The sequence below is a fragment of the Pogoniulus pusillus genome, chromosome 11 (genome assembly GCF_015220805.1).
Source record: "Pogoniulus pusillus isolate bPogPus1 chromosome 11, bPogPus1.pri, whole genome shotgun sequence".
NCBI lineage: Eukaryota > Metazoa > Chordata > Aves > Piciformes > Lybiidae > Pogoniulus > Pogoniulus pusillus.
The window spans coordinates 28,479,040-28,506,142 of NC_087274.1; the positions used below are offsets into that span (position 1 = coordinate 28,479,040).

Consider the following 27,103-nt stretch of genomic DNA (forward strand, 5'->3'; position numbering starts at 1 on the left):
GAGCCATTGTGAGTCACAAGAACCCATAAAATTCTCTTGGAAAATCTGGCCCAAGGCAGGTGATTTCCAGGGCTTAAAAATGCTGCATCATATCCATTTGGTCTGATGGAAGATCAGGAAGAGAGTCCTAAAAATGGAGTTTTTAAACTGTTCTACTTAGACACGTGCATGTAGAGAAGTCCTGATGGAACCCAAGAGTATGTACAGACTTTACTATACCTTTTCCAGGTCAATAAAAAAATGAAGAACTACAAATGCAGGAGAACTTGTAAACCAGCTGCAAAATAAGATGCATAGGAAAAGGGAAATGCCCTCCATGCTGTCCAGGTCTCCACACACCTGACAGCCCTGAAGTCAGGCACAGCCTCACTTAGGTACACACGCTTAACCAGCAGCATTTTACCACTGCAAGTGTTTTATCTTTTTAATAGTTTGAGACTGCCTTAGCTCCTCAGACCCATGAGCATAGGGGCAAGATTCAGAAGGCAAAGAACAACCATCAGGATGGTGAATGAAAAACCAGCAGAGACGTGTTTTCAGTGCTCCAGCTGAGAGGCGACGTTTCACTTCAGGCTGAGCTCTCCCGGCTGGCTTCTCCTTCCTCCAGTCACGAATGTGAACTCTCCCATTTAGAACTAAGAGACAAAACACAAGCCAGTGCAGCTGTTAATAGGCAGCCATGGAAAAAAAGCACAGTGGCATTCTGTGACTAAAGCAGATACTCCACAAATGGATCACTCAGGCAAAGCCAAATGTGCTGTCTATACAGAAAGAGAAGCGTGCAGCAGACCAAGGTCAGCCAGGCACGGTCCAGAGAAGAACTGACTGATCTCCTATGAGATGTTTCACTGTGATGCTGAGTAGTTTGAATCATAATCTTCATAGAGGTTGTGTTTGCCTGGTTTATATCTAGCAGTTAGGACCATTTAGACTATTAGACTGCAAGTCCTGACCAAGAGGTTTCAAGGCCTGCTGTCTTTCCCGCGTTCAGAACTTCATTGCTCTATAACTACAATGCAATCAGCAGCAAAAATCTAGCAAGAGTCTTGTGTTCCCTTCCAACCCTGACTGATTCTATGATCATCCAGTCCAACCTTCATCCCAGCAGCCTTCATCACTAGACCACAGCCTCAAGCACCACATCCACTCTTTCCTTAAACACCTCCAGGGATGGTGACTCCACCAGCTCCCTAGGCAGCCTGTTCCAGTGCCTGACCACCTGCTCAGGAAAGAACTTCCTCCCAACAGCCAACCTAAACCTTCCCTGATGCAACTTGAAGCCATTTCCTCTTGTCCTATCATTAGTAATCTGGGAGAAGAGACCATCTCCAGCCTCACTACAACCTCCTTTTAGGTAGTTGTAGAGGGCAATAAGGTCCCCTCTCAGCCTCCTCTTCTCCAGACTAAACACTCCCAGCTCACTCAGCTGCTCCTCACAGGTCATGTTTGCCAGACCTCTCCCCAGCCTCGTTGCCCTTCTCTGCACCCACTCCAGTGGAATGCAGTGGAAGCTCACTATCACATACTCAAGCCAGGACAAATTCATCCCTCCAAGGTTTCCCTGTGACCCACAAACAGATCTGAACTCATACAAAGCCAGGACAGAAATGGGTTCAGCACAGCTTCAAATACCTGCCTCCAAAGATAAAGAAAACTGAAGAGAGACAGAGCTATTTATGATCTAGTAGCTCTTCTCTTAGAAGATCACTCCTGTGTTGGACAAGGGGCCTGATCAAAAGACACTGCCACAGATCAGCTACTACCAACTCCTTTTGTGTGCACGTGTGTGCACTCCTCTGTTTTCCACATCTTCCAGAGAAAAAGACCTCAGCAAAGGTGACAAAAGCTGTAGCCCTGCTCTTCTCTACCCATTTTGGTGTGAGCAGTGTCCTTCCAGACCACCTGCTGACACAATGCCCTTGTTAAGATGGTGTGCTACTGGAGGTTGTAGCCAGGTGGGGGTTGGTCTCTTCTCCCAGGCAACCACCAATAGAACAAGGGGACACAGACTCAAGAAGTTCTTCACAGAGAGAGTGATTTGCCATTGGAATGGGCTACCCAGGGAGGTGGTGGAGGCACCATCCCTGGAGGTGTTCAAGAAAAGACTGGATGAGGCACTTAGTGCCATGGTCTAGTTGACTGGATAGGGCTGGGGGATAGGTTGGACTGGATGAGCTTGGAGGTCTCTTCCAACCTGGTTGATTCTAAGGCAAGCATCAAATGATCCCTACTGAAGCCTCAGGGAGTTTCCATGTGATGTAAACTACTAAGGAAAACCCAGCCTTAATCCTAGTCTTTCCTTAGAGGTAATGTCCACACAGCACCCATGCCAAATTCAACTGCTCCTTCTGTGTAACAGGTTGTAAATCTACTCCACCTCCCCCTAATCAGAGAGAATTGTGAACATGTCAGTTCCTTGCAGGGGATGGTAAATAGACAGAGTTTCAAAGAGGTTTCAGCTTTTAGCACTGCCAAGGTTACACAAATCCATTGAGGATGGGGTAAGCTAAGCACCTGCAGCAGCTAGGTTGGTTGCACACTCAGGAATATTGGCCAAGGGTTTATTTGATCAACATTTTACAGCTGACATACAACTGCTGGGACACAAGAAGTTAACACACATCCACACCTGGAGCAGCCTTTAATACTGACAAAACCTTGGAGACTTTCATAGAATCATAGAGTCAACCAGGTTGGAAGAGACCTCCAAGATCAGCCAGGCCAACCTAGCACCCAGCCCTATCCAGTCAACCAGACCATGGCACTAAGTGCCTCAGCCAGGCTTTGCTTCTTTGCTTCAACACTCCCACGGATGATGACTCCACCACCTCCCTGGGCAGCCCATCCCAATGCCAATCACTCTCTCTGCCAACAACTTCCTCCTAACATCCAGCCTAGACCTTCCCTGGCACAACTTGAGACTGTGTCCCCTTCTTCTGTTGCTGCTTGCCTGGCAGAAGAGACCAACCCCACCTGGCTACAGCCTCCCTTCAGGTAGCTGTATACAGCAATGAGGTCTGCCCTGAGCCTCCTCTTCTGCAGGCTGCACACCCCCAGCTCCCTCAGCCTCTCCTCATAGGGTTTGTGTTCCAGGCCCTTCACCAGCCTTGCTGCCCTTTTCTGGACACTTTGTATTATTCAAGGCTAGACTTTGGTAGCTGTACAGGCAGCTGTATTACTGCTCAGCTGGACTGTGCCAAACTCCACACTGATCAAAACCCCTACAACAAAAACTAGCTAGACAAAACGCACCACTAACCACATTACCACAGGGAAAAAAAAACACCAGATAGTGAACAACAAACATCCATCCACAGGAACTTGGTCCTGAGTTCCTTCTGTCATGCTACACAAGTTATACATCAAGCCTCACAGGGACAGGTTCCTATGGAAAATGTGTGAATGTCAACAAAAATCAAACCTGTGCAGCTTGGTAAGGCCAGAGCAAGCCCCAGTGAAAGGTTCTGCATTTGATGGCCTCAAAATCACCCACTCTTTAAAGGGGAAAAAACCCAACACCTCTCCAGTCAAACAATGGTATCAAAACTTTAACTACAAGGCTGTCATTTTAGACACAGCCAGTCCAGAACAGCTTTGCTGACAGACCTTACAGGTCTCCTTCAAAAGAGATTTTAGCAACAGCACCCTGGGGCAATGAGCACAAAAAAGAACATTCAGTTTCCCACACAGGTACAGAAAGCAGTTTAAAATACCCTGCATCACAGAAGTTTTTCAGTTGACTTTTAACTGCAGATGGAGGAGGTAAAATAGATGAGTAAAGAAAAACAAATCTCCCTTCTTTACCTTCAAATACTTGATGATTGTTCTTGAGTAGTGTTTGCAGGCCTCCATATTCATTCTTTAGCCTTTTCAAAGTCTCCTTAGTCAAGTGTTCTGCTACTTCTTTCAAGGAAAGGCTTTCTGTAAGAAACAGGTGGGTGTAGCTATGAAAAATGCATGCACATAAAATCCCAAGGAAGGTTAACTTCTATCCAAGTAAATGATTGTGAGTAGAATCTATGAATTCTCTCCTAGTACCACACCAAGTAGGAATCACAGAATGGTTTAGGTTGGAAGTGATATTAAAGATCATCCAGTTCCAACCCCCTGCCGTAGGCAGGGACACCTCCCACGAGAACAGGTTGCTGAAGGTCTCATCCAACCTGGCCTTGAACACCTCCAGGGAGGTTGTGGGGCACAGAATCACCCAATGTGATCTTTGATCACATTGGGTGATTCTGTGCCCCACAACCTCCCTGGGCAACCTGTGCCAGTGCCTCACCACCCTCACTGGAAAGAACCCTTTTCTAACATCTAGATTCAATCTGCCCTCTGCCAGTTTAAACACATTACTCCTTGTCCTGTCATTACAAGATCCTGTCAATAGTCCCTCCCCAGCCTTCCTGTAGGGCCCCTCCAGATACTGGAAGGTTACTATAAGGTCTCCTTCTCCTCTCCAGGCTGAAGAGCCCCAACTCCTGTAGCCTGTCCTCATAGCAGAGCTGCTGCAGCCCTCTGATCATTCTGGACTCGCTCCAACAGTTCAATGTCCTTCTTGTGTTGGGAGCTCCACACAGTACTCCAGTTGGGGTCTGATGAGAGCAAAGGGGGAGGATCCCCTCCCTTGCCCTGCTGGCCACACTTCTCTTGATGCAGCCCAGCACACAGTTGGCTGTCTGGGCTGCACATGCACACTGCTAGCTCATGTTGAGCTTCTGTTCTAGCTCAAACCAAGATGGGGAGGAAAAGGGAAAGGTGATGAGAACAAACTGAATGCTTGGAGAAGCATCAGAAGCTTCTGGTCTTAATCTTCCTAAGGCCAAACTAAGTATTATGAATCATGCTGTAACCTAAAGGCATTTCAAAGCATTTCTCATATAGAATTAGAGGTAGCTATATGACTATTAAAAATGAAGTTTAATATTGTCCCCAGATAGATGTAGAGGGTTTCGTAAATTGGGAGTTCTGGGCATGGTTTGAAAACTGAAAATTGTCATAATCATAGAATCAAGCAGGTTGGAAGAGACCTCCAAGATCAGCCAGCCCAACCTAGCACCCAGCCCTGGCCAGTCATCTAAACCATGGCACTAAGAGACTCAGCCAGGCTTTGCTTCAACACCTCCAGGGACAGCAACTCCACCACCTCCCTGTGCAGCCCATTCCAATGCCAATCACTCTCTCTGCCAACAACTTCCTCCTAACATCCAGACTAGACCTCCCTCAGCACAACTTGAGACTGTGTCCCCTTGTTCTGTTGCTGGTTGCCTGGCAGAAGAGACCAACCCCACCTGGCTACAGCCTCCCTTCAGGGAGTTGTAGACAGCAATGAGGTCTGCCCTGAGCCTCCTCTTGTGCAGGCTGCACACCCCCAGCTCCCTCAGCCTCTCTTCATAGCATTTGTGCTCCAGACCCCTGAGCAGCTTTGTACCAGGACCTCAACATCTCTCTTGAATTGAGGGGCCCAGAACTGGGCCCACACCAGTTCCCAACTATTCTTAGATGCATCCTTATCTGTAATGGAAAAATAAACAAATGTGCTTCTGATTGCTCTTTTCTGTTCTTTGTATCTCCTAAAACCTGTTTTACTTCATAAATTTACAGCCATGGAAAGTCATTGGGAAAAGACATCCTCTGCCACCACCAGACAACGGAAAACAAAGACAGATTCACCTCCTTGATTCCAGCTGCCTGTGCTGCCACCATGCACACCAGAAGAGGAGTTCTGAGGGGCTGCATTCAGCAGCAAGTTTGCCACGCTGAGAACCACACCATCAACAAAATCCCGAGGGAGGGAAGCACAGTTTCTGACTCGTTCTACTTTCCCTCGAGGTTGAAATCCAGGCATCCAAACTGTGCCAGCAGACTCAGCCTGGGTTTCAGGAAGTTCTGAAGCTGCTTCTTTGCACAGACCATCAGAGTGATCACTGTAATTAACTCCAACTCTTCTGTCATGGGGCTGACGTGTATTGATGTACTGTGTTATCTGCTTGTCAACCAGAGCGTGTTCTGGAGGAGGATAGGTCCTGGTTTTTCCAACAAAGCTCACCTATTTTAGGAGAAACAGGTAAATCACTGCTTACACAGAGCCTCAGGCTTACACACAGGCCCCAAACCAGCACATGTCCTGAGCAGGCCTCTGAATTTACTGAGAGAAGGTATCCATTCCAACTCAATTCTCATCAACATCTCAGAGGGCTTTTTCAGTTTAGTTTTTGCATATTGGTGCCACAGAAGAAATGCAACCATCAAACCATAACCCATCAGGCCATACCAGCAGAGACCACAGAGATTAGAATCAGACAATTGTCAGGGCTGGAAGAGATCTCAAGGATCATCCAGCTCCAACCCTCTTGACATGGGCAAGGACACTTCACACTAGATCAGGTTGCTCAGAGCCACATCCAGCCTGGCCTTAAAAACTTCCAGGGATGAGGCTTCCACCACTTCCCTGGGCAACCTGTTTCAGTGTCTCACCACCATTACAGCGAAGAACTTCTTCCTAACATGCAATCTGAATCTCCCCACTTCTAGTTTGCTCCATTCCCCCCTGCCCTATCACTTCCTGACACTCTAAGAAGTCCCTCATCAGCTTTCTTCTAGCCCCTTTTAGATATCAGAAGGCCACAATAAGGTCTCCTCAGAGCCTTTTCCTCTCTGGATTGTTTCTGACCCTCAGAATTACACACAAAACTAACAAGCTGGACATATCTTTCTCCCCTGAGAACATTTCACTTAACATTTCAGGGCACATGAAAAACTGCCAAATTAAATAGCTGGAAAAATGAAGGCAAACCCTTGGTTTTCTAAGTCTTCAGTCCTACAGGATGGCATAAGAAATAACCATAAACCCCTCTATTCTTTCTTCTCTTTTGGATTCTGCCTCTGACATCAGGAGCAGAACACCCCAAAACCCCCCAATTTCAGAATTACAGGATGGTTTTGGCTAGAAAAATACCTTCAGGATCCTTGAGTCCAGCCACTGCCTGACTCTGCCTAAGCTGGGCTAAACCATGTCCCTCAGCACTACAGCTCTGTGCCTTTTCAACACTTTCCAGAGATGGGGATCCAACCTCCTCTGGGCAGCCTGTTCCAGGCTTTCAGGACCCTTTCAGTGGTGTTTTTTCTCATGTCCAACATAAACCTCTCCTGGGGCAACTTGAGGCTATTCCTTCTTGTTCTCTCCCTTGTTACAATGGAGAGGAGACCAACCTCCACCTCACTCCAACTTCCTTTCAGGGAGTTGTAGAGAGCAATGAGGTCTTCTCTCAGCCTCCTCTTCTCCAGGCTAAACAATCCCAGTTCCCTCAGCTGTTCCTCACCAGACCTGTTCTCCAGAACCTTCTCCAGCTTTGCCACCCTTCTCTGGTCTTGTGAGGAGCAGCTGAGGGAACTGGGATTACTTGGTCTGGGGAGGAAGAGACTGAGGGGAGACCTCATTGCACTCTACATCTCCCTGAAATACTGTTGGAGCCAGGTGGAAGTCTTCTCAAAAGCAACAAATGACAGGACAAGAGGAAAAGTGCCAGGCAAGGTTCAGTTTGGATAATAGGAAACTTTTTTCCCAGAAGAGGTTCTCAGGCATTGGAACAGGCTGCTTGTTCCAACAGTGGTGAAGGTGGTGGAGCCCCCATCCCTGGAGGTGTTGAAAAGACACATGGATGTGGTGCTGAGGGACATGGTTTAGTGGCAGTAGGTTAGTAGTAGTGGTGAGATTGCAGCTCTAGGTGAGCTGTGGGACAACAATGGTCTCCAAGGTCTCTTCCAACCCCAGGGTTCTACAGTTCTATGTTTCAGACATAGCAACTTTAGAAGTAGCAACTTTTAAAAAAGGCACAAAACCAACCAACCACAACACAAAAAAGGACAAAGCTTTATGGAGCTCAAAATTACCCTTTTAGTTGATGGAATTCTAAGGCAATCTTCTTCCACTTGAAAGCCACACACAGCTCCCACCTGAGCAACAAAGTCAAGATACTCTCGGTACTGAGTTTTCCTGCTCTGCCTTCGGCTGTACTTGCCATGGAAATCAAAGAAGCAACAGGGCAGCACGAAGTAGCAACATGAATAGGAAGACCTACAAGAAGGGTTAAAAACCTGCTGGGTGCAAAGTTCAGCACACACTGAAAAAACAACCCAGCAGATACAAGCAGCAATGGAAATGGTTATTAAGTGACAGAACTTCATTAAGTGGCATTTGCATCTCCCCCCATCAGCATCACCACAGAAGAGCTTCGGTTGGAAAAGACCTTTAAGATCATCGAGCTCAAGTATAAACATAGCACTGCCAAGTCACCACTAAACCACATCCCCCAGCCCCACACCTGCATGTCTTTTAAATACCTTCAGGGATGGAATAGGCTGCCCTCTAGGTGAAGTCCTTCCAAATTTCCAACCTAAATCTCCCCTGGTGCAACTCAAAACTATTTCTTCTCATCTTGTCTTGTTACTTCGGAGGAGACCAACTCCCAGCTGGCTCCAACCTCCTTTCAGGGAGTTGTAGAGAGCAATGAGGTCTCCCTTCAGCCTCAGGCTGAACAACCCCAGCTCTCTCAGCTACTCCTCACCAGGCCTGTTCTCTGGATTCTTCACCAGCTTCACTGCCCTCCTCTGGACCGGCTCCAGCCTCTCAATGTCTTGTACTGAAGGGTCCAAAAACTCTGTTTCATAAAGCACTTACTACAGCAAATTCTTGTGCCAGGCTACTGCAACTGGCTATGAAGAGCACAATGGCTCAAGGAAAAGCAGATACAGCAGCAGTTTTACTTGAAAAAAACCCACCCTAACAAGCAAAACCCCACCACAACCTCCAAACAACAGACTCAAATCTCAGCAGCAAAAACCAATGTAGTTTTTCAAACTTCAGAAACAAAAAAGCTCTACTGAATTCTAGGAGGAAGTAAACAACAACATCTGTACTTTGCTGGGACAGTGTAAAAACAATCCACTGGCTTCAAAAGCAGCAAGTCCTGCAAGGGCACCAGGTGTGACTGCAAAAGTTTTCACCAAGTGCACACAGGTAGCTATGTTTTGGGTTGGTTGCCTGGAACACAAAGCCTATGAGGAGAGGCTGAGGGAGCTGGGGGTGTTTAGCCTGGAGAAGAGGAGGCTCAGGGTAGACCTCATTGCTGTCTACAACTACCTGAAGGGACATTGTAGCCAGGTGGGGGTTGGCCTCTTCTGCCAGGCAAGCAGCAACAGAAGGGGACACAGTCTCAAGTTGTGCTGGGGAAAGTATAGGCTGGATGTCAGGAGGAAGTTCTTCACAGGGAGAGTGACTGGCATTGGAATGGGCTGCCCAGGGAGGTGGTGGAGGCACCGTCCCTGGAGGTGTTCAAGGAAAGCCTGGCTGAGGCACTTAGTGCCATGGTCTAGTTGACTGGCTAGGGCTGGGGGATAGGTTGGACTGGATGATCTTGGAGTTCTCTTCCAACCTGGTTGATTCTGTGATTCTGATTCTGTTTAATTCCTTCCCTCCCACTCCTCTCCCCTCCAACCAATACCTGGCTGCAATGACAGGAATCCACGGCGTTAACTCATCGGAATGGTTCCCTATCAGCCAGTCTGTCTCTGGGAAGAGATGAGTGTCCCCTGGCACGATTGTGGACTCCTAAACAAACAGAATCACAGAATGTTAGAGGCTGTAAGGGATCTCCAGAGATCAAGTCCAACTCTCCCCCTGTCAAAGCAGGATCACCCGAGGTAATTTGCATGGGAATGCATCCAGGCATCCTCTCCTGGAAGAGAGGAGATTCAAACTAGATGTTAGGAAAGGGTTCTTTCTAGTGAGAGTGGTGAGACTCTGGCACAGGTTGCCCAGGGAGGCTGTGGCTGCTCCCTCCCTGAAGGTGTTCAAAGCTTGGATGAGGCCTTGAGTGACCTGCTCTAGTGAGGGAAGTCCCTGCCTATGGCAGGGGTTGGAACTGGATGATGCTATGATTCTATGGCATACCTTTCTCTCTGTGATTTTAGCATTTCAGCTATAAGCTTTGTAGTTCCCAGTATTTTTATGCATTTAGCATTTGAGCTATAATAAAAGTGTTGAAACTGTACCCAGAGTGGGGTACCCATGAGAGTGTGCATTCTCTGGTCCCCAAAGAACACATTACAACACCCCAGTTTTCTCAACTGAAGAGCAAGAATATTGCAGACATGCAGGGCTATGTCACAGCACTGCTCTTGTAATGACTTCACAGTCCCCCAAGATATATGGGTGGCATTAAACCAAACCCAGAGGCAACTTTAGCTAACTCTGTATCCCATTGAGTCTGATCACACTTGCATCAACACAACCTGAAGCAATAAATAAGGATACAGCTACAAACCAGTAAGATTGGCATACATTTGCTTAATACCTCTAAATGAGTTCCTGCTCCATACATGTCCCATATTTTTCTCCTCCTCACATCAATTCCTCTGCCTGGATGCTGAAATAAAGAACAAAAGTATCATTTTTAAGTATCACTTGTAGCAGAAATTGCCAAACACTGATTATTCCTTCATATAAAACTCAGACACTAAGGAAACACAACTTCACCAATACAGGCAGAAATTCTTCTTCCCTTCATTAAGAACCTCTCTGGTTTGAAATTTGACTGCTTTTGAAAATCTGCATCTCCACACAAGCAAAATTGCTATTTTGGGGTTCAGAGAAGGGTGCTAGTCCAAGCTGTCCTTGCTGGAGAACCACCTTTCAACTACCCAAGTCAGTGAGGCTGCTGGAGTCCAAACACTTTTTTCCTGTGTGAACTGCTGGGATGAAGAAATTGGACTGGAAACTAAAGCAAGAACTACAGAAATCAAAATCAATTGCTACAGAAGTTTCACAAAGCTCTCACAGAGCTTTCTGACAGTCAGTGCCTGGTAGTGTTAGAGCAGTGATGGCCTAACAGGGTACAAAAAACACCTAGAGGGGGAACAGAATCTTCTATCACATTGAATTCCTCTGGCCACACAAGGATACAGAGCTTGTGTCAGGAGAACTTGGGACTTTCTCCACCTGCCTCAATGTCTACTGATCAAACAGAAAGTGCTAATTCCCTCTACACATTTTATCATGTCCTCCCCAAAAGTGGAAGATAAATTCTGTGGAACAGGCAGGCCTAACATCAATGAGTTTAGTTCAGTCACTGACCCTTACTTTGTTGGTGTTTCAGACACTGTGCCTCAAGAAACTGAGTTTCACTGTTGCTACATTTTCTCCTGAGGACTAGAATGAAAAAAATCTTATTTTAGGTGGCATGAACTACCTGAATTTTGGCTACCTGCATGACAGATAAAAGGAAAACATAACAAGAACACTATTTCTAATTGTTGTTTTAAAAAAACAATTCTATTTACCCCTTCATTGTTTAGAATATGCACTAGGAGACCATTTCCACATCCAAGATCTACAAATGACTGTTTCTTGGTCAAGCCTTTTTCTTTTCTCTCACCTTCCCAAAGAACCTAAGACAAGAACAGAAAGACATTTTAGACTTCTGGTCCCAAGTTTCACTGGAAGAAAGAAGCAAAGGTTATTGGAAATGAGAGGAGAAGGCTGGGAAGGAATGCAGAGGAGGTACACTGAGAAAACCTGAGAGGAGAAAAACAAAACCATAAAAACCGACTGAAAGTGTTTATGGAGAGAGGCAGGAATCAAGCTGCAGAAGACAGAGAGTGGTGATCAATGGCACAATGTCCACCTGGAGGCCAGTGACAAGTGGTGTCCCTCAGGGGTCAGTGCTGGGACCAGTGCTGTGTAACATCTTTGTCAGTGAGATGGACAGAGGAATCGAGTGCACCCTCAGCAAGTTTGCAGGTGACACCAAGCTGTGTGGCACAGCTGACTTGTTAGAGGGCAGGGATGCCATGCTGAGGGACCTGGACAGGCTGAAGAGGTGGGCCCAGGCCAACCTCATGACATTCAACAAGGCCAAGTGTAAGGTCCTGCACCTGGGTCAGCACAATCCCAGGCACAGATACAGGCTGAGAGCAGCACTGAGGAAAAGGACTTGGGGGTCTGGGTTGATGGAAAGCTCAACATGAGCCAGCAGCTCATGTTCTTGCTGTGTTCTGGACTGCAGCACGAGCAGTGTGGCCAGCAGGGCAAGGGAGGTGACTCTTCCCCTTTGCTCTGCTCTTGTCAGACCCCACCTGGAGTACTGCGAGCAGTTCTGGAGCCCCCAACACAAGAGGGACATGGAACTGCTGGAGCCAGTCCAGAAGAGGGCCACGAAGATGCTCAGAGAGCTGCAGCAGCTCTGCTATGAGGACAGACTATGAGAGTTGGGGCTCTTCAGTCTGGAGAAGAGAAGGATTTCAGGAGCACTTACAGTGGCCTTCCAGTATCTGAAGGGGGCATACAGGAAGGCTGGGGAGGGACTACTGACAAGGTCTTGTAATGACAAGATGAGGGCTAATGGGTTCAAACTGGCAGAGGGGAGATTTAGACTGGATGTTAGGAGGAAGTTCTTTCCAGTGAGGGTGGTGAGACACTGGCACAGGTTGCCCAGGGAGGTTGAGGCTGCTTCCTCTCTGGAGGTGTTTAAGGCCAGGCTGGATGAATGAGGCCTTGAGCAACCTGCTCTAGTGGGAGGTGTCCCTGCCTGTGGCAGGGGGGTGGAGCTGGATGATCCTTGAGGTCCCTTCCAACCTAGACCATTCTATGATTTTACCTAGACCATTCTATAAGACAACTAATTTTCTAAGTGGTAAGCACAGCCTGCACTCCCTTCTGAGTCACCGGAAGCTGAAATTAATCAAGGCTACAGAACCCTGCAGAAATGCAGACTAAGTTGCTAAAACAAAGGTGCAAAAGATGAGCAGAAGCAGCAAGGGAAGTAGGAAGCAAACTTACTCAAGAAGTCTTGCAAGTCACACCATGGCAGTGTTTCTATCCACTGCACTAAACAAAGAGCTGGTAGCAGAGCTCCAAGTGAAACCCAAAATGTCCTTTGCAATCAGGTGGCCGTAGAGTGGGACACTTCACATCTCTGCCTACTGAACCAAGCAGCAACTTCATAGTCACAAACCAGGTTGGGTTGGAAGGCACCTTAAAAATCACCAGGTTCCAAACCCCTGCCATGGGCAGGGACACATCCCACCAGGCCAGGTCGCTTAAGGCCTCATGGAACCTGGCCTTGAACACCTCCAGGGAGGAGGCATCCACAGCCTCCCTGGGCAACCTATTCCAGTGTCTCACCAACCTCATTGTCAAGAGTTTCTTTCAAGTCTCCAGCCTAAATCGACCCTAACAACATCAAAAACTTCCCCAGCAACATAAAAAACTTCCCTAGCAACATCAGCTGTGCCAAATTCTACCTCAGCTAAAGGGACCCCAAAGCTTTCAGCCCAGTTCTAGAACCTGCTCTGTACCCAAGGGGCTACTTTTGCATAGTTATGTTCAAGAAAAAAATGGATGAGGCACTTGGTGCCATGGTCTAGATGACTGGCTAGGACTGGGGGATAGGTTGGACTGGATGAGCTTGGAGGTCTCTTCCAACCTGGTTGATTCTATGATTCATAATTTTGTCAGCAGTGCATGGATAAATCTATCACTGTCAAAGTCTTCTTCCTTCATTGAGCATTTAGAGAGGACACACTCAGAGTAAGCTAAGTGTGCAGTTGATGAATAACAAAAATCCACAGAGAAAAAATGGGATTTGCAACATTGCTAAGAATCTCACAGATTTCCTGCAGTTTATCAGGTTGCATTTATGTTTTTGGATGTACCAATTATTGCACTTTTGCACTCCAGGCTGTATCCCATAAATCCCTCACCAACTGCTGAACAGATTAGACCTAGCTTTTTCCACATCTACCCATCTTCCTTTTGCCTCATATGCCTGTAAGAACTTTGGCTCATCCAAACACCTCTAAAGTGAAAAAGCTGATTGCCTTTAGAGCAGCTTTGTTAACAGGAAACAGAACCTTCTAGCTATGATTAGGCAAAGCAGTTCCTTACCAGCAAGTAGGTGGCAATGGCGACATCTTCATAAACAAATTTCTCAGGGTCTGTCACTTCAGGCCACACCTTCAGAAAAAAAAAACAGAGAAAAATTAGTTTCAACACCATCTGGACTTACTTCCAAAATGCTCAGTGATCTGGATACACTTCAGCAGGCTCCTGCTGCATCTGCTCTGTAACAGAGCAGGTATCCTTGTGCTTAACTCAGAAGCAAAACGATTCTTTGACTCCTGTTTTGTGGCAACACTGACAACCTAAGAGTCTGGACGTTTTTATTTGCAGCACAGGATTATCCAGGCACAACAGAACACACAGAAGCAAAAGGAGAAGTAGGAAGATAGAAAATGGAAGTATTATCTCTCTGCTCTGGTGAGGCCCCCATCATAAGGGCAGGGAGCTGCTGAAGCAAGTCCAGAGGAGCCTACAAAGATGATCCAAAGGCTGAAGCATCTCTGCTATTAGACAGGCTAAGGGAGCTGGGGGCTCCCTTAGGAGGGACTTCAGAGCTGCCTTCCAGTACCTAAAGGGATCCTACAGGAATGCTGCAGAGGTACATCTCACAAGGGTTTCTGAAGACAGGACAAAGGGGAATGGTTTGAAGCTGAGGAAGAGCAGGGTTAGACTGGACCTGAGGAAGTTCTTCAGTACGAGGGTGGTGAGACTCTGCAATAGGCTGCCCAGCAAGGTTGTGGCTGCCTCCTCCCTGGGGGCATTCAAGGCCAGGCTGGATGAGGCCTTGAACAGCTAAGTCCAGGTGAGAGGTGTCCCTGCTCACGACGGAGAGGTTGGAGCAGGTGATCTCTGAGATCCCTTTCAGCCTGAGCCATTCTGTGTTTCTGTCACTGCATTTATTGCTAAACTTACCTTCACCATATCTCTGTATTTTTCTTTAAGTTCTTGGTAAACTTGGCTGTACTTTGCTACAGAAATGAGGGAGAGTGTACTTTTAAACTCATTGCTCTTCTGCTCCACAGACCATTTAACCAGTTTGGGCAAAAGCTTATTTCCAAGCCATGCTAGTTGGGGGTATGCAATTCCATCTGCAAACCAGTCTTCTGGAAATGGAGCTACAATAGAGATAGACCTTTAAAAACAAAATAGAAACATCAACTTTTTTATAAACACAGTGTATTTCACTGTGTCAGCTACCTCAAAGAGAAACAAGGCAATGAGGAAGTGGAGAAAATCAGCCTAAGTATAAAAGGTAGATTGGAGAATGAGGATAATATACAAAAGGGAAAGGAAACACTGAGTTTACTCAGTAAATTGCTCAGTCTCCCCTTAATTTCATTCAGCAGCTCATTATCTGCCAGTTCAAATACCCTGCATGGGAACCCATGCTGCACTTAACTGGGGACTTGCACACACTGAACAGCCTGGTTTTGAATCATAGAATTATAGAAGCAGTCAGGGTTGGAAGGGACCACAAGGATCACCTAGTTCCAACCCACCCTACCATGGGCAGGGATACCCTACCCTAGAGCAGACTGACCACAGCCTCATCCAGCCTGGCCTTAAACACCTCCAGGGATGGGGCCTCAACCACCTCCCTGGGCAACCCATTCCAGCCTCTCACCACTCTCATGCTCAACAACTTCCTCCTCACCTCCACTCTGAATCTCCCCACCTCCAGCTTTTCTCCATTCCCCCCAGTCCTGTCACTATAAGAGAGCCTGAAAAGTCCCTTCCCAGCTTTTCTGTAGCCCCCCTTCAGATCCTGGAAGGTCACAAGAAGGTCACCTGGGAGCCTCTTCTTCTCCAGACTGCACAGCCCTAACTCTTTCAGTCTGTCCTCATAGGAGAGCTGCTCCAGCCCTCTGAGCATCCCAGTGGCCCTTCTCTGGACAAACTCCAGCATCTCCACACCCCTCTTGTAATGTTAGGGATTGGAAGAGACTCAAAGAGATCATCGAGTCCAAACCCCCTGCCACAGCAGGACAATACAATCTAGCTCAGGTCACACAGGAACACATCCAGAGAGACCTTGAAAGTCTCCAGAAAAGAAGACTCCACAGTCTGCTCCAGTGCTCTGTGAGCCTTACAGTAAAGAAGTTCCCCCTTGTGTTGAGGTGGAACCTCCTGTGCTGTAGCTTATATCCATTACTCCTTGTCCTATCCCAGAGAGCAATTGAGCAGAGCCTGTCCCCCCTTCTCCTGATACCCAGCCCTCAGATATTTATAAACATTCATTAAATCCTCTCTCAGTCTTAATACATGTTTATAAATATAAGGATGTCCAAACACTGGCTTTGAAAAGTGATTTCATTAAAATACCTAGGAAATTGAGACAGAAAATACATCAGTTGGCACACTTCAGTATTTCATCATCTCTATTCAGATTTCATTAGACCTGTGTCATCAGATGCTCAGGATCTACACTTCAGTGACTGAAGCTCAGGAGGGTTCACAGAATGCCAATTTCACCCTTACATTCACTAACAAAAGCTGACCTTTCCCACAGGCAAAGCTAGCTCCTGTGACCCAAACCCTTCCTCTAGACCACACACTTTGTACAACCAATGTATACATTGAAGCTGATTTGGTTTTTTGGTTTAGATATTACAGATGTTCCCTTTAATGAACACTCCTCACTAAGATCAGTACCATCAATTACTAAGCAGGAAATTACCCAACCCAAACGCTCAAGCATCCTTGCAATAACACAGGGTTTGCTTCCTCTCCCACTCCCACCACTTACCATTCCTCATCTTTTATGTGTTTAAGTTGAATTTGATACATGTTGCACTTTTTAATTAGGTGCTTTCCTTCGTTGTTTTCTTCCAAAGGCAGAAAGGTCACAGTTCCATTAGAAACATCTGGAAAGACATCCAAACAGCGACAGGTTTATCACTCCGTCATGCAAAGCAAGGTGACTGCAGTGAAACACAAATGGCACACAGCCTTGTAAGCACATGTGTGATGGTTTGGGTGTTACCTGCCCCCCCCTTCACTTTGGGAAATCACCCAGACCAGACTCAGCCAGCTCTGGAAATTGAAGAATGAAGCTTTATATTTACAGCTTAGCACAAGCTACAAGCAGGTATTTACAATCTATGCAGCTATAGACAGAAACAGGCAAGTTAAAAAGGTAATGCAGAAACACAGCAGCCCTCCCAGAAACCAGAGTCCCCAGGAGGGGCTCCAAACCACCCTTCCACCTTCTCCCCACTCCTCTACCTCACCCCAGACTTTGCCTTATGCTCAAGGTGAGTTTGGAGGGTTGGTCAGGGGGGTCAGGAAGCAGAAGGATTAGTCACACAAATGCCAGGTTAGGTTAGAGAGAAGTTCATGTAGCCCCAAGAGACAGAAAGTGACTCCCTTATCTATATTTGTGTTCTTGTTTTTATCCATCTCAGCAAGCCTATGAGTGCAGCAGACATCACCATTGTTTCCTTTTCACAGCCTAGCACCTAATTCTTCTCACCAAAATATCTCAGCTAGGCTCAAGCTACCACACACCTTCTTTCCACCCCTCTACCTTATCCCAAGCTTTGCCTGATGTGCAAGGTGAGATCAGAGGATTGGCCAGGGGGGTTAGAAAGCAGAAGGATTAGTTACAGACAGCAGGCCAGGGAGAAAAGTACAGGCACCCAGAGACACACAGAGACTGTTATCTATGTTAGTGTTCTTGTTTTTATCCATCTCAGCAAGCCTATGAGTGCAGCAGGCATCACCACTGTTTCCTTTTCACAGCCTAGCATCTAATTCTTCTCACCAAAATATCTCAGCTAGGCTCAAACTATCACAATGTGTTAAAAGATTGTTTTTTCAATGTTAACATCATTATAGGAAATACAGAGGGAATAAATTGACTCTAAGACATTCTTCATGGCATATACATTACTACCTCATAAATCAGATGCAAAAATCTTCTTAATTATTCTTTGATTTGGATGTTAGGAAATAATTCTTCACCATGAGGTTGGTGAGACACTGCGACAGGTTGTCCAGTGAGGTGGTGGAGGTCCCATTCCTGGAAGTTTTTAAGGCCAGGTTGGATGAGGCTCTGAATAACATGATCTAGTGTAAGGTGTCCCTGCCCATGGCAGGGGGGTTGGAGATAGATGATCCTTGGGGTCCCCTTCCAGCCCTGACAATGATTTCTTCAGACTAATGCATTAAGTTCTCATTCAGATACCATCAAAACAAGCATCTTATTACTTTGGAGGAGAGACCAAGCTCCACTTGGCTCTCTGGTTGTAGTGAGCAATGAGGTCTCCTATCAGCCTCCCCTTCTCCAGGCTGAACAACTTCAGGTCACACAATCACAGAATGTTAGAGGCTGGAAGTGATCTCCAGAGATCATCAAGTCCAACCCCACTGCCAAGCAGGATCACCCAAGGTAGTTGTGATGGTTTGGGTGTTCCCTGCCCCCCCACACTTTGGAAATCATCCAAACTAGACTCAGCCAGCTCTGGAAATTGAATGAAGCTTCTATTTACAGCTAGCACAATATCCAAGCAGATAGTTACAGTATATACAGTTATAGACAGAAATAGACAAGGCAAAAGGTAATACAGGAACACAACAGCCCTCCCAGAAACCTGAGTTCCCAGGAGGGGCTTCCAACCACCCTTCCACCTTCCCCCTACCCCTCTCAACCTTACCCCAGTCCCAAGGAAGAATGGAGATTTGGCCAGGGGGTTAGGAAGCAAAGTGGATTAATCAGAGAAACAGAGGGTGAGGCTGGAGAGAGAGATGCAGCTCAGAGCTCCCCAGCAGGAGTGCCTTATCTGTGTTTTGACTCTTGTTCTTATACATCTCAGCAAGCCTATGAGGGAAGCAGACATCACCACTGTTTTCCTTTCACAGCCTGTAACTTAGTTCTTCTCACCAAAACATTCCAGCTAGCTCCAAACTAGCACAGTATTCCACACAGGAATGCATCCAGGTGGGATTTGAAAGTCTCCAGAGAAGGAGACTCCACAACCTCTCTGGGCAGCCTGTTCCAGGGCTCTGTCACTCTCACTGTATAGAAGCTTCTCCTCATGTTGAGGCGAAACCTTCTATGTTCCAGTTTGTATCCACTGCTCCTTGTCTTATTGCTGCTGACCACCACAAAAAGCTTGGCCCCAGCCACTTGACACCCACCCCTCAGGTACTTACAGACACTGATCAGATGTCCTCTCCAGCTTCCCTTCTCCAGACTAAACACCCCCAGGTCCCTCAGCTGCTCCTCACCAGCCCTGTTCAGCTTTGTTCCTCTTCTCTGGACCCACTCCAGCAGCTCAATGTCCTTGGAGTGAGTGGCCCAAAACTGATCCCAGCATCCAAAACGCAGCCTCACCAGTGACAGTACAGAGCTCTTTTCAAAGGCTTCCATCACTCCACACAAGACTGCAGCTAGGTTTGCACTACAAGCAGCAGCTTTTGTGTGAGCATCTCACCCACGACAGGAGCTTGCATGATGCCAGCCCTTCTTGCCCCTTCTTTTTAAGGAGGATGAAGAGGTGATCCCTTTTCTACATTGCTTTTCCTCGGGAGCAGGGTCCTGGCTTCCCTAAGTGTTTTTCCTATCTCAGCAGCCCCTCACACAACACTTTCAGCTCTTCTTCACCTACACTTTGCTGAAGTTGTTTAAACCAGAGTCCTACACCGGCTTGACCTCTGGAATTTGTATTTCAGCTACTGATGCTTCCCTGCAGAAAACCAAAGAAAGGTAAAGATGAAAGGCAAAACTGAAAGATAAAGTATCAGTGTGAGATAAGACAAAAATCCACCAGCACTCCCTCAAGCTAGGCAGGGAGGGGGAAGACAAAAGAAAGGAGGGTTTAACTTATTGGCGAGGCAGTCTCGGATGGGACAGGCCTGCCGGAGAGGCAGGGGTCGGCATCCCGCCCTCTCCCCCGGCCCCGGCGCCAGGTTCCCTCTCACCTTGCACTGACAGCTCCCTTGCGGCTGGGGACCCGGCAGGCCGCCCCCGGGGCAGCAGCGTCCTCAGCACGGCGCGGAGCTCGGAGCCGTGGCCCGGCCCACTCCAGGGTGTGAGCGGGGGCGGCAGGCGCCCGTCCCTCGCCGGCAGCTGGCTCTGCACCTCCCTCCAGAGCCCGTCCAGCTCGGTAGACACCGCTCGCTCCTCACCGCTCCCTCCTCCCGGGACGGCGGCCAGAGAGGAAGCAGCTTCCCCGTCCTCCCCGAGCAGCACCGTCCCCTCCGCTTCGACAGCGGCGCCGCACAGCCGCTTGTTGAGCACCTGCGGCTTCTCCAGCCAGACGCGCACCGCTGCCCAGAAGCCGTGCGGCAGCGCGGCGCCGCCATCGCGGACAGCAGCCGTGCCCGCCGGCCCCATACCGACACCGCGCAGGGACAGGAGGCGGAGCGCGTCGCAGGCTGCTCCCGTCAGTTCCTGAGGCGGGGACGGCGGCGGCCGCAGGTACGTACCGCGTCCCGTCCGCCGGCATCGAGCTCGGGAAGCCCCCGGCTGGGCGGCCGCGGGGGCTCGCCGCGGGGCAGGGGGACAGCGCCTTCCCCCGCAGAGCTGGCCGCTGCCGCCTGGGGAGGAGCTGCTGCGGTGCTGAATAACGGGAGCCGCAGAGTAACGGAGCCTACCTGCTGCCGAGGCGGCGGAAGCGTGGCCGTGGGTGCTGTGCTTGGGCAGCAAGGCGGCGGCGTGCTGCATTTTGGCCGTTCAGGTAGCCGTGGTGCAGTGAAATCTGACGGAATCATAGAGCTGTTCTGGTGGGAAAAGCCCTTCAGCATCAGAGTCCAAGCGCTCCCTGACTCCGCCAAGCGTAGGGCTAAACCGGGTCCCACAGCACCCTTTAAGCATCTCCAGGGTTGAGGATTCAGCACCTCCCTGGCTAGCCTGGCATCTCAGACCCTTTCCAGTCAAGAAGCTTCTTCTAATAGCCAACTTAAACTTCCCTGTCTGCAATTTAAGGCCATTACCTCCCGTCCTGTCGCTTGCTAGTGGGGAGCAGGGATTAACATCCCCTTCCTCCAACCTCCTTCCAGGGACTTGTGGAGAGCCAGAAGGTCATAGAATCATAGAATCAAGGACAGAAGGGACCACAAGGATCATCTAGTTCCAACCTCTCTGCCATGGGCAGGGGCGCCCTACCCTAGGTCAGATCTCTCTCAACCTCCAAGGACTCAAGCAGTTTAGTTCCCTGCCTTTAACTTCTCTTTCTCCAGACAACAGCCCTCACCAGCTCTTGGCTTCCTCTTCCCGAGGCTCTGCACTTCCTCGTTAGGGTGTTTCTGGCAGAATAAAGGTGGTGTTGTTCCTGACAGCTACCGAGTGCCTGGGCAGTGTCACCCTTCAGCGGCTGCTAGCACACTGCCGCGGCTGAAACTGACACCGAGTTATACTTGAGGGCAATCCTTGGCTGCTTTACTTCTGCGGCTGCCTGGGCTGAGTTCCTGATTTGTTTGGCATCTCTTTGCTCGGAAGCAGAGCACTGTGTGAGGGCAGAAGTTGTAACGGTTTTGGAAGCACAGGATCCTTAGGGTTTCTCATTTCTGATCTGCAGTGTCAGTAAAATCAGATGCAGCAGCTGCAGTGTTTTGATGTCAGTTCTCTCAGTTCTGAGCCAGAAGCCTTGAACTTCTCTCTGAATTACCTCTTCTTTCCCCTCCAGTTAGAAGAGTAATATCTGTTTGGTTGTCTTCAGGTTGAAATATTCTTTCTCAATGCCTTTTTCACCCCCTCTGTTTTCTTTCTCAATGCCTTTTTCACCCCCTCTATTTTCTTTCCCAATGCCTTTTTCACCCCCTCTATTTTCTTTCTCAATGCCTTTTTCACCCCCTCTATTTTCTTTCCCAATGCTTTTTTCACCCCCTCTATTTTCTTTCCCAATGCCTTTTTCACCCCCTCTATTTTCTTTCCCAATGCCTTTTTCACCCCCTCTATTTTCTTTCTCAATGCCTTTTTCACCCCCTCTATTTTCTTTCCCAATGCCTTTTTCACCCCCTCTGTTTTCTTTCTCAATGCCTTTTTCACCCCCTCTATTTTCTTTCCCAATGCCTTTTTCACCCCCTCTATTTTCTTTCTCAATGCCTTTTTCACCCCCTCTATTTTCTTTCCCAATGCCTTTTTCACCCCCTCTATTTTCTTTCCCAACCTGTTGCTCAATTCTGGAACTGCCCCATCCTGGCAGAGATTTGGAAGTCACAGGCAAACACTACCCTGCAGTCCACTTATGCTGTGTCTGTTCTGTCCAGTTACCTCCACGAGAAGATTAAATGGAGGGAGAAGAAATACAGCAGTGACATTTATCAAGATGGTGAGAAGAATTGGCAAAAGCAGTAGAAAGAGAAGCTGTTAGCTCTTGAAATGTATGATGTTTACAGCCAGTACTGACCCCTTGGACCGGGATGGCCTCACAGTGCCATTGAGGACTGCTCCTTCCAGTCCCGTTGTTAAAATGTGGACAGCTTCTCGGCCCTTCCCTTATCACTTTGGCACCTCACAAGGGTAACCCAAGCCTCTGCCACCTGCCTGAAGTGACAGAAGCTGCTGGGTGTGATGTGAGCAGGCAGCAGCAGAGGGCACTGCCATGCCTGCTGCGGGGAGCAACCTGGGCTTTGCTCTTTGAGACAGGCTGTAACACAGTGAGATGACCCAAACCTGAAATCCTGCTCGATCTGTGAACTTCTGCAGAGTGCTTGCATGGCCCATAGGTGCATACAGCAAAATGCCACCGGATTTGATGGGGCATTGCTGCTTTTGGTCACAAGAGACTGAGGCCAGCTCAGCACAGCAAAGAATGCTAAGTGAGAAAACAGACTGAAAATGTTATAAGCCACCAAATAACAGAAGTGAAAATGGAAGCTTAAGGGAGGGGGAAATGAAGTGTGGTTGCAAAGTTCATACTCTATTTTGTTTAAAATTTAGTCTTGAGTGTGGCAATATGAGTCTTAGGAGATAAAACAGGCACCTCCTGCTAGTGAACAGGGCTTTGTGTGCATGTTGGGGTGCTTCTATACACATATTTATTTCATTTCTATTAGAAGTGAGGTAACAGTGATTCACATTCTATTATTTAAGGTGTTATTTTGCTTCTGTCTTTCAGCTCTTCCCCCTTTCTTATTACACATTAACCAACCCTATCCCCAGATATTTCAGATTTTGCTTCTTTCCAAAGGGTTTGCTCATATTTTAATAACCAAGATCAGGTCACTGATTTACATTTGGCCAAAGGCTTTTTTTTTTACCCTGAGCTTGCATGAAGCCAACTGAATTAGAAGACTGGAAGGGTAAGCTTTTAGGTGGCTTTGCACTGCTGCACTCATACATTTGAACAAGCCTATGGATTTAATTAGCAACCCTTTTGAGTTCTTCCTATTAATGGCACATCTGTGATGTGTCTTTGCTTGTTTGCTGCAGTTCTAGTTGACAATGGCATCGACACTGAACCAGAAAGAAGCCCCTGGCAACCAAAGCTCATGGGAAACTTTGCTGCCAGATTTCCCTAAAGGGCCACTTTGCAGCTATCGTAAGAAGGCTTCCTTTGACTGGAGAGAGCTGGCAGTGCTACTGGATGGTGAAGATATCATTCAGCTTAAGGTAAGTCCTGCCAGGACTGTAAACATACTCTCCTTTGGGAGACACCAGTGGAAATGACTTCCAGAAGGAGAGTATTTACGTGGAATTCCATGAAAGCCAATTAAGAAGATCACAGAAACATCCAGATGGGAAAAGCCCCTCAGAACCACAAAGTCCAACCTATAGCACTACTGCACAAGATTCACCTTAAACCATATCCCCAAGCACCACTTCCAAATGACTCTTAAATACATCCAATGTTGGGGACTCAGCCACCACCCTGGGCAGCTCATTCCAGTCCCTGACCATTCTTTCCCTGCTTTTTCCTAATGTCCAGTGTAAACCTATCCAGTCTCAGCTTAAGGCCATTCCCCTTTGTTCTGTCTCCAACTACCTGTGGAAGAGACCAGCAGCAGCCTCACCACAATGTCCCTTCAGGTAGTTGCAGATGTCAATGAGGTTTCCCCTCAGCCTCACCGATGTATGTATCAATGGTATTGTGAAGACACAGATGTCCTGGGTGAGAAAAAAAAGCCATAATATATCACCTGATATAAAAAAGATCCAAAAGAAAGCATGAAGAGATACACATCCCCATACTGAATGCTACAAAAGATGTTTTCCTTACATGAAATACATTTCTGCTTGCATCTGGGAACAGAGCAGTTGTGGTACTCCATGGATTTACCACCATGGTGTATTTCTGTGTGAATGCATCCCCTGCAGCCTCACCTTTATTCTCAGATTGAGGGCCACTGCCTTTTAGATCCTGCCAGCAGCTTCATAACAGTGCAATAATGAAGCTGCTATCAAAAGCAGGCAAATATTACCCCACTGTTCTCTTACATTCACATGGAGTCATTTATTACCTTGTAATGGAAGAGCTTTCATCAGTTGTAGCTGCATGAACTGTAGATATGATAACAAACCATTTGGATCTATACTCATAACTCTGTTAATGCTTTTAGATAAACATTCTCATAGCAGCTTTATTTCTCCCTGAAGAACAGAGTCTTCTCTTCACTGGAGAGTGATCCCCTCTTTGCACATCATCATGGAGAAGATCTGTGCCGTGAGAAATACCAGGAGCTGACTTTCCTGCGCTTGAAAAGGCTCTTTGAGTATGACTTTGTTACTCAACAGGAGGCTATGGAGAACCCACTGAAGTTACTGACTATGGTAGTCTGTGTAGGAATGTATGACTGGTCTGTATGTCTCCAGTACTGCTTACATTGTGGGGTAAGTTCAAAAGGGTAGATTGAAATTTACATGTCTTGCAGTACTGTTAATTCCATTGCTCTCTGCCTGCTTAATTAAAGATCTATCTCCAAGCTTCTCTTTTCAAAACTGAAATTCCTTTGTTCTGTTTATAAGAATCAGAGCAGTGGGATGTAGTTAGGAGATCTTTGCCATTTAAGCCCTGTCTCCACTGGAATCCCACTTGGAAAGTCAAGGTGGAACAGTATGCAGACAGAGCTGCAGAAAAGTATTTCCATGTTAGAGTTCCACCCTCTTTTGTCTAACCCTCTGCCTCCTTTCAAAGAACTTGATTGTTGGGTCTTATTTGGTACCTGTGTCTTTGCTACAGATAGAGGTATCAGAAACTTCCCTGTGTTGTGTCAGGGCAGAATCCAGAAGGAACAGAAACTGGTGTGAAGTTTCTTACTGACATCAGTGGCTGGGATTCTGCTCATCAGCTGCTCCCTAGATGAGTCTCAGAAAGAACACTGGTTAAATAATATCAGTTGAACTAATGAAACAGTACTATTCACATGGCAGGGCAAGGTCTGGGAATCAAAGGTTTGTTACATGAACAGCCATCTGGAAAACCTGAAAGTACCTTTGCAAACAGTATTCTTGCCTGATCTTGAAGCAACTATCTTCAGTTCCCAGTCCATCTGCAATAAAACAAAGTAGAATAGGCTTGAGGTTTTGCTTTACTCAAAGCAAAGGGACATCACTAAGACAGAGTTGAAAGTGAGCTCATTAAGCAGTTTAAGAGTTTGCAGTGAAGTCTTTAACAGCTCAAAGATGTGAAAATGTCAGTTCTCTGATGGGAACACTGATTTCATTCAGAATTCTCTGTTTTCACAGGTGTTTGGAGGTGCAATTCTGAGTGCTTCTAACAGATTCACAGACATCATTAAAAAGGTTTACAGCATGGAGGTAAGGTTACTTGTAGATAACTTGAGAGAGCTGGCAAAACTACCTGCAGGCACTGCCTGCCCTGACTCCTACCTATTCTGCCACTTCCTGGATCTGTTGTAGACTGCCCAAGTTAAGAGGCCAGCAAAATTTGGGGACTCCTCCCCAGAGGCAGTGTAGGTGACACCACAGCAGTTTTGTCTCTGTTCACAGGCCTTTAAAAGTATATCCTAGCAAGTTAGCTGGCAGAAGAGGAGACTAAGAGGTGACCTCATCAGCATTTATAGATATGTAGAGTGAGTGCCAGGAAGATGGAGCCAGGCTCTGCTCATTGATGCCCAATGACAGGACAAGGGGCAGTAGGTGGAAGTTGAGGCATAGAAAGTTCCATGGAAACATGAGGAGGATTTTTTTCAGTTTGAGGGTAACAGAACAGTGGAACAGAATGACCAGGGCGGGTTGGGTTGTGGAGTCTCTCTCTCTGGAGATATTCAGAACCTGTCTGGATGCATTCCTGTGTGATCTTGCATAGGTGATGCTGCTCTGGCAGGGGGGTTGGACTGGATGAGCTTTTGAGGTCCCTTCCAGCCCCTGACATTCTGTGATTCTGTGAAGTTTTGCATGCTCAGATGCTCCCACATGTACACCGTGTCTTATACACTGTGTCGCTCATGCTCTTGCCTTGATGCTGTAACATTCCACTCTGGTGCTATGAAACAGGAACTAATCATGCCTTAATGCCACAGAAATACCACCTGGAGTCCAGCAGGGACTCAGGACCAGGTGTCCTGAAGAAGTAGCACAGCCAGTCTGATTCAGAAAGAACCAACTCCAGCCGGTTCCTCCTGTTAATGCCACTTGGCCATTAAGACAACATTCACAGTCTGGTCTTTTCCCTCTTTGTTTGCAGGAGAAATGTGCTGAACACACACAAACTGAGTTTCATGCTTTCTTTGTTATTCTTCATTGCTTTGCCAGCCATCCACCTCCCTTGATCATTGAGTTTTTGACACCATTTATCTGTCTGCTGGTAGACAGCAGTACAAGAATGTGGTTCTGATTTGATAGCCCAAGATAGATATCAGGTAAATTATTTTAATGACTCCTAATCTACACAAAAGCCTGAGGGGAATTAGGCTTTTGCCAAGTGCTTGCCAGGATAATTCTGCATAAGGCCTCACTGATGAGGTTTTTCGATGTGTCTCTTTTTTTTCTCACTTGCTTTTCAAAGGTTTGCCAAACAAGTCTAGGGTAAAGGATTCCAGCACACACATTTCAGTGTGACTTCAAGCAGGAGGTGTTCCCAAATGCTGCTGAAAGCCAGGTGTATGCATATGTTGATCTGATACAGGATGACAGAATAGTTTAGGTTGGAAAAGACCTCTAACATGGCACCAAGTCCAACTGTTAGCCCAGCACTGCCAGGTCACCACTAAAGCACGTCCTGCAGCACCACATCTACATGGCTTTGCAACCCTTCCAGGAATGGGAATTCCACCCCAGCCTTGGGCAGCCTGTTGCAGGGA

General features: G+C 47.3%; 2 protein-coding genes across 4 annotated transcripts in view; one reads left to right on the forward strand and one right to left on the reverse strand.

Annotated features, from left to right (window-relative positions):
- Positions 1-397: 397 nt before the first annotated feature.
- On the reverse strand, positions 398-20,234 carry TRMT44 (tRNA methyltransferase 44 homolog). The gene is made up of 11 exons (XM_064151622.1): positions 19,820-20,234; positions 16,644-16,761; positions 14,810-15,029; positions 13,943-14,011; positions 11,338-11,445; positions 10,353-10,424; positions 9,501-9,607; positions 7,891-8,074; positions 5,671-6,046; positions 3,805-3,921; positions 398-635 (listed from the first exon to the last, which is right to left on the reverse strand). The coding sequence occupies exons 1-11, from the start codon at positions 20,232-20,234 to the stop codon at positions 400-402; spliced, it is 2,022 nt and encodes a 673-aa protein (XP_064007692.1). The 3' UTR covers positions 398-399.
- A 21-nt stretch (positions 20,235-20,255) lies between these two features.
- ACOX3 (acyl-CoA oxidase 3, pristanoyl) overlaps positions 20,256-27,103 on the forward strand; it is a 33,144-nt gene continuing 26,296 nt past the window's right edge. The window contains exons 1-4 of one of the 3 annotated variants that reach the window (XM_064151623.1): positions 20,256-20,318; positions 23,274-23,453; positions 24,438-24,671; positions 25,527-25,598. In XM_064151623.1, coding sequence (XP_064007693.1) covers positions 23,286-23,453; positions 24,438-24,671; positions 25,527-25,598 — 474 coding nt within the window. In that variant the 5' untranslated portion in view covers positions 20,256-20,318; positions 23,274-23,285. Of the gene's footprint in view, positions 20,319-23,273; positions 23,454-24,437; positions 24,672-25,526; positions 25,599-27,103 lie in introns of those variants that run through there. The other 2 variants (XM_064151624.1, XM_064151625.1) reach the window with 2 other exon arrangements.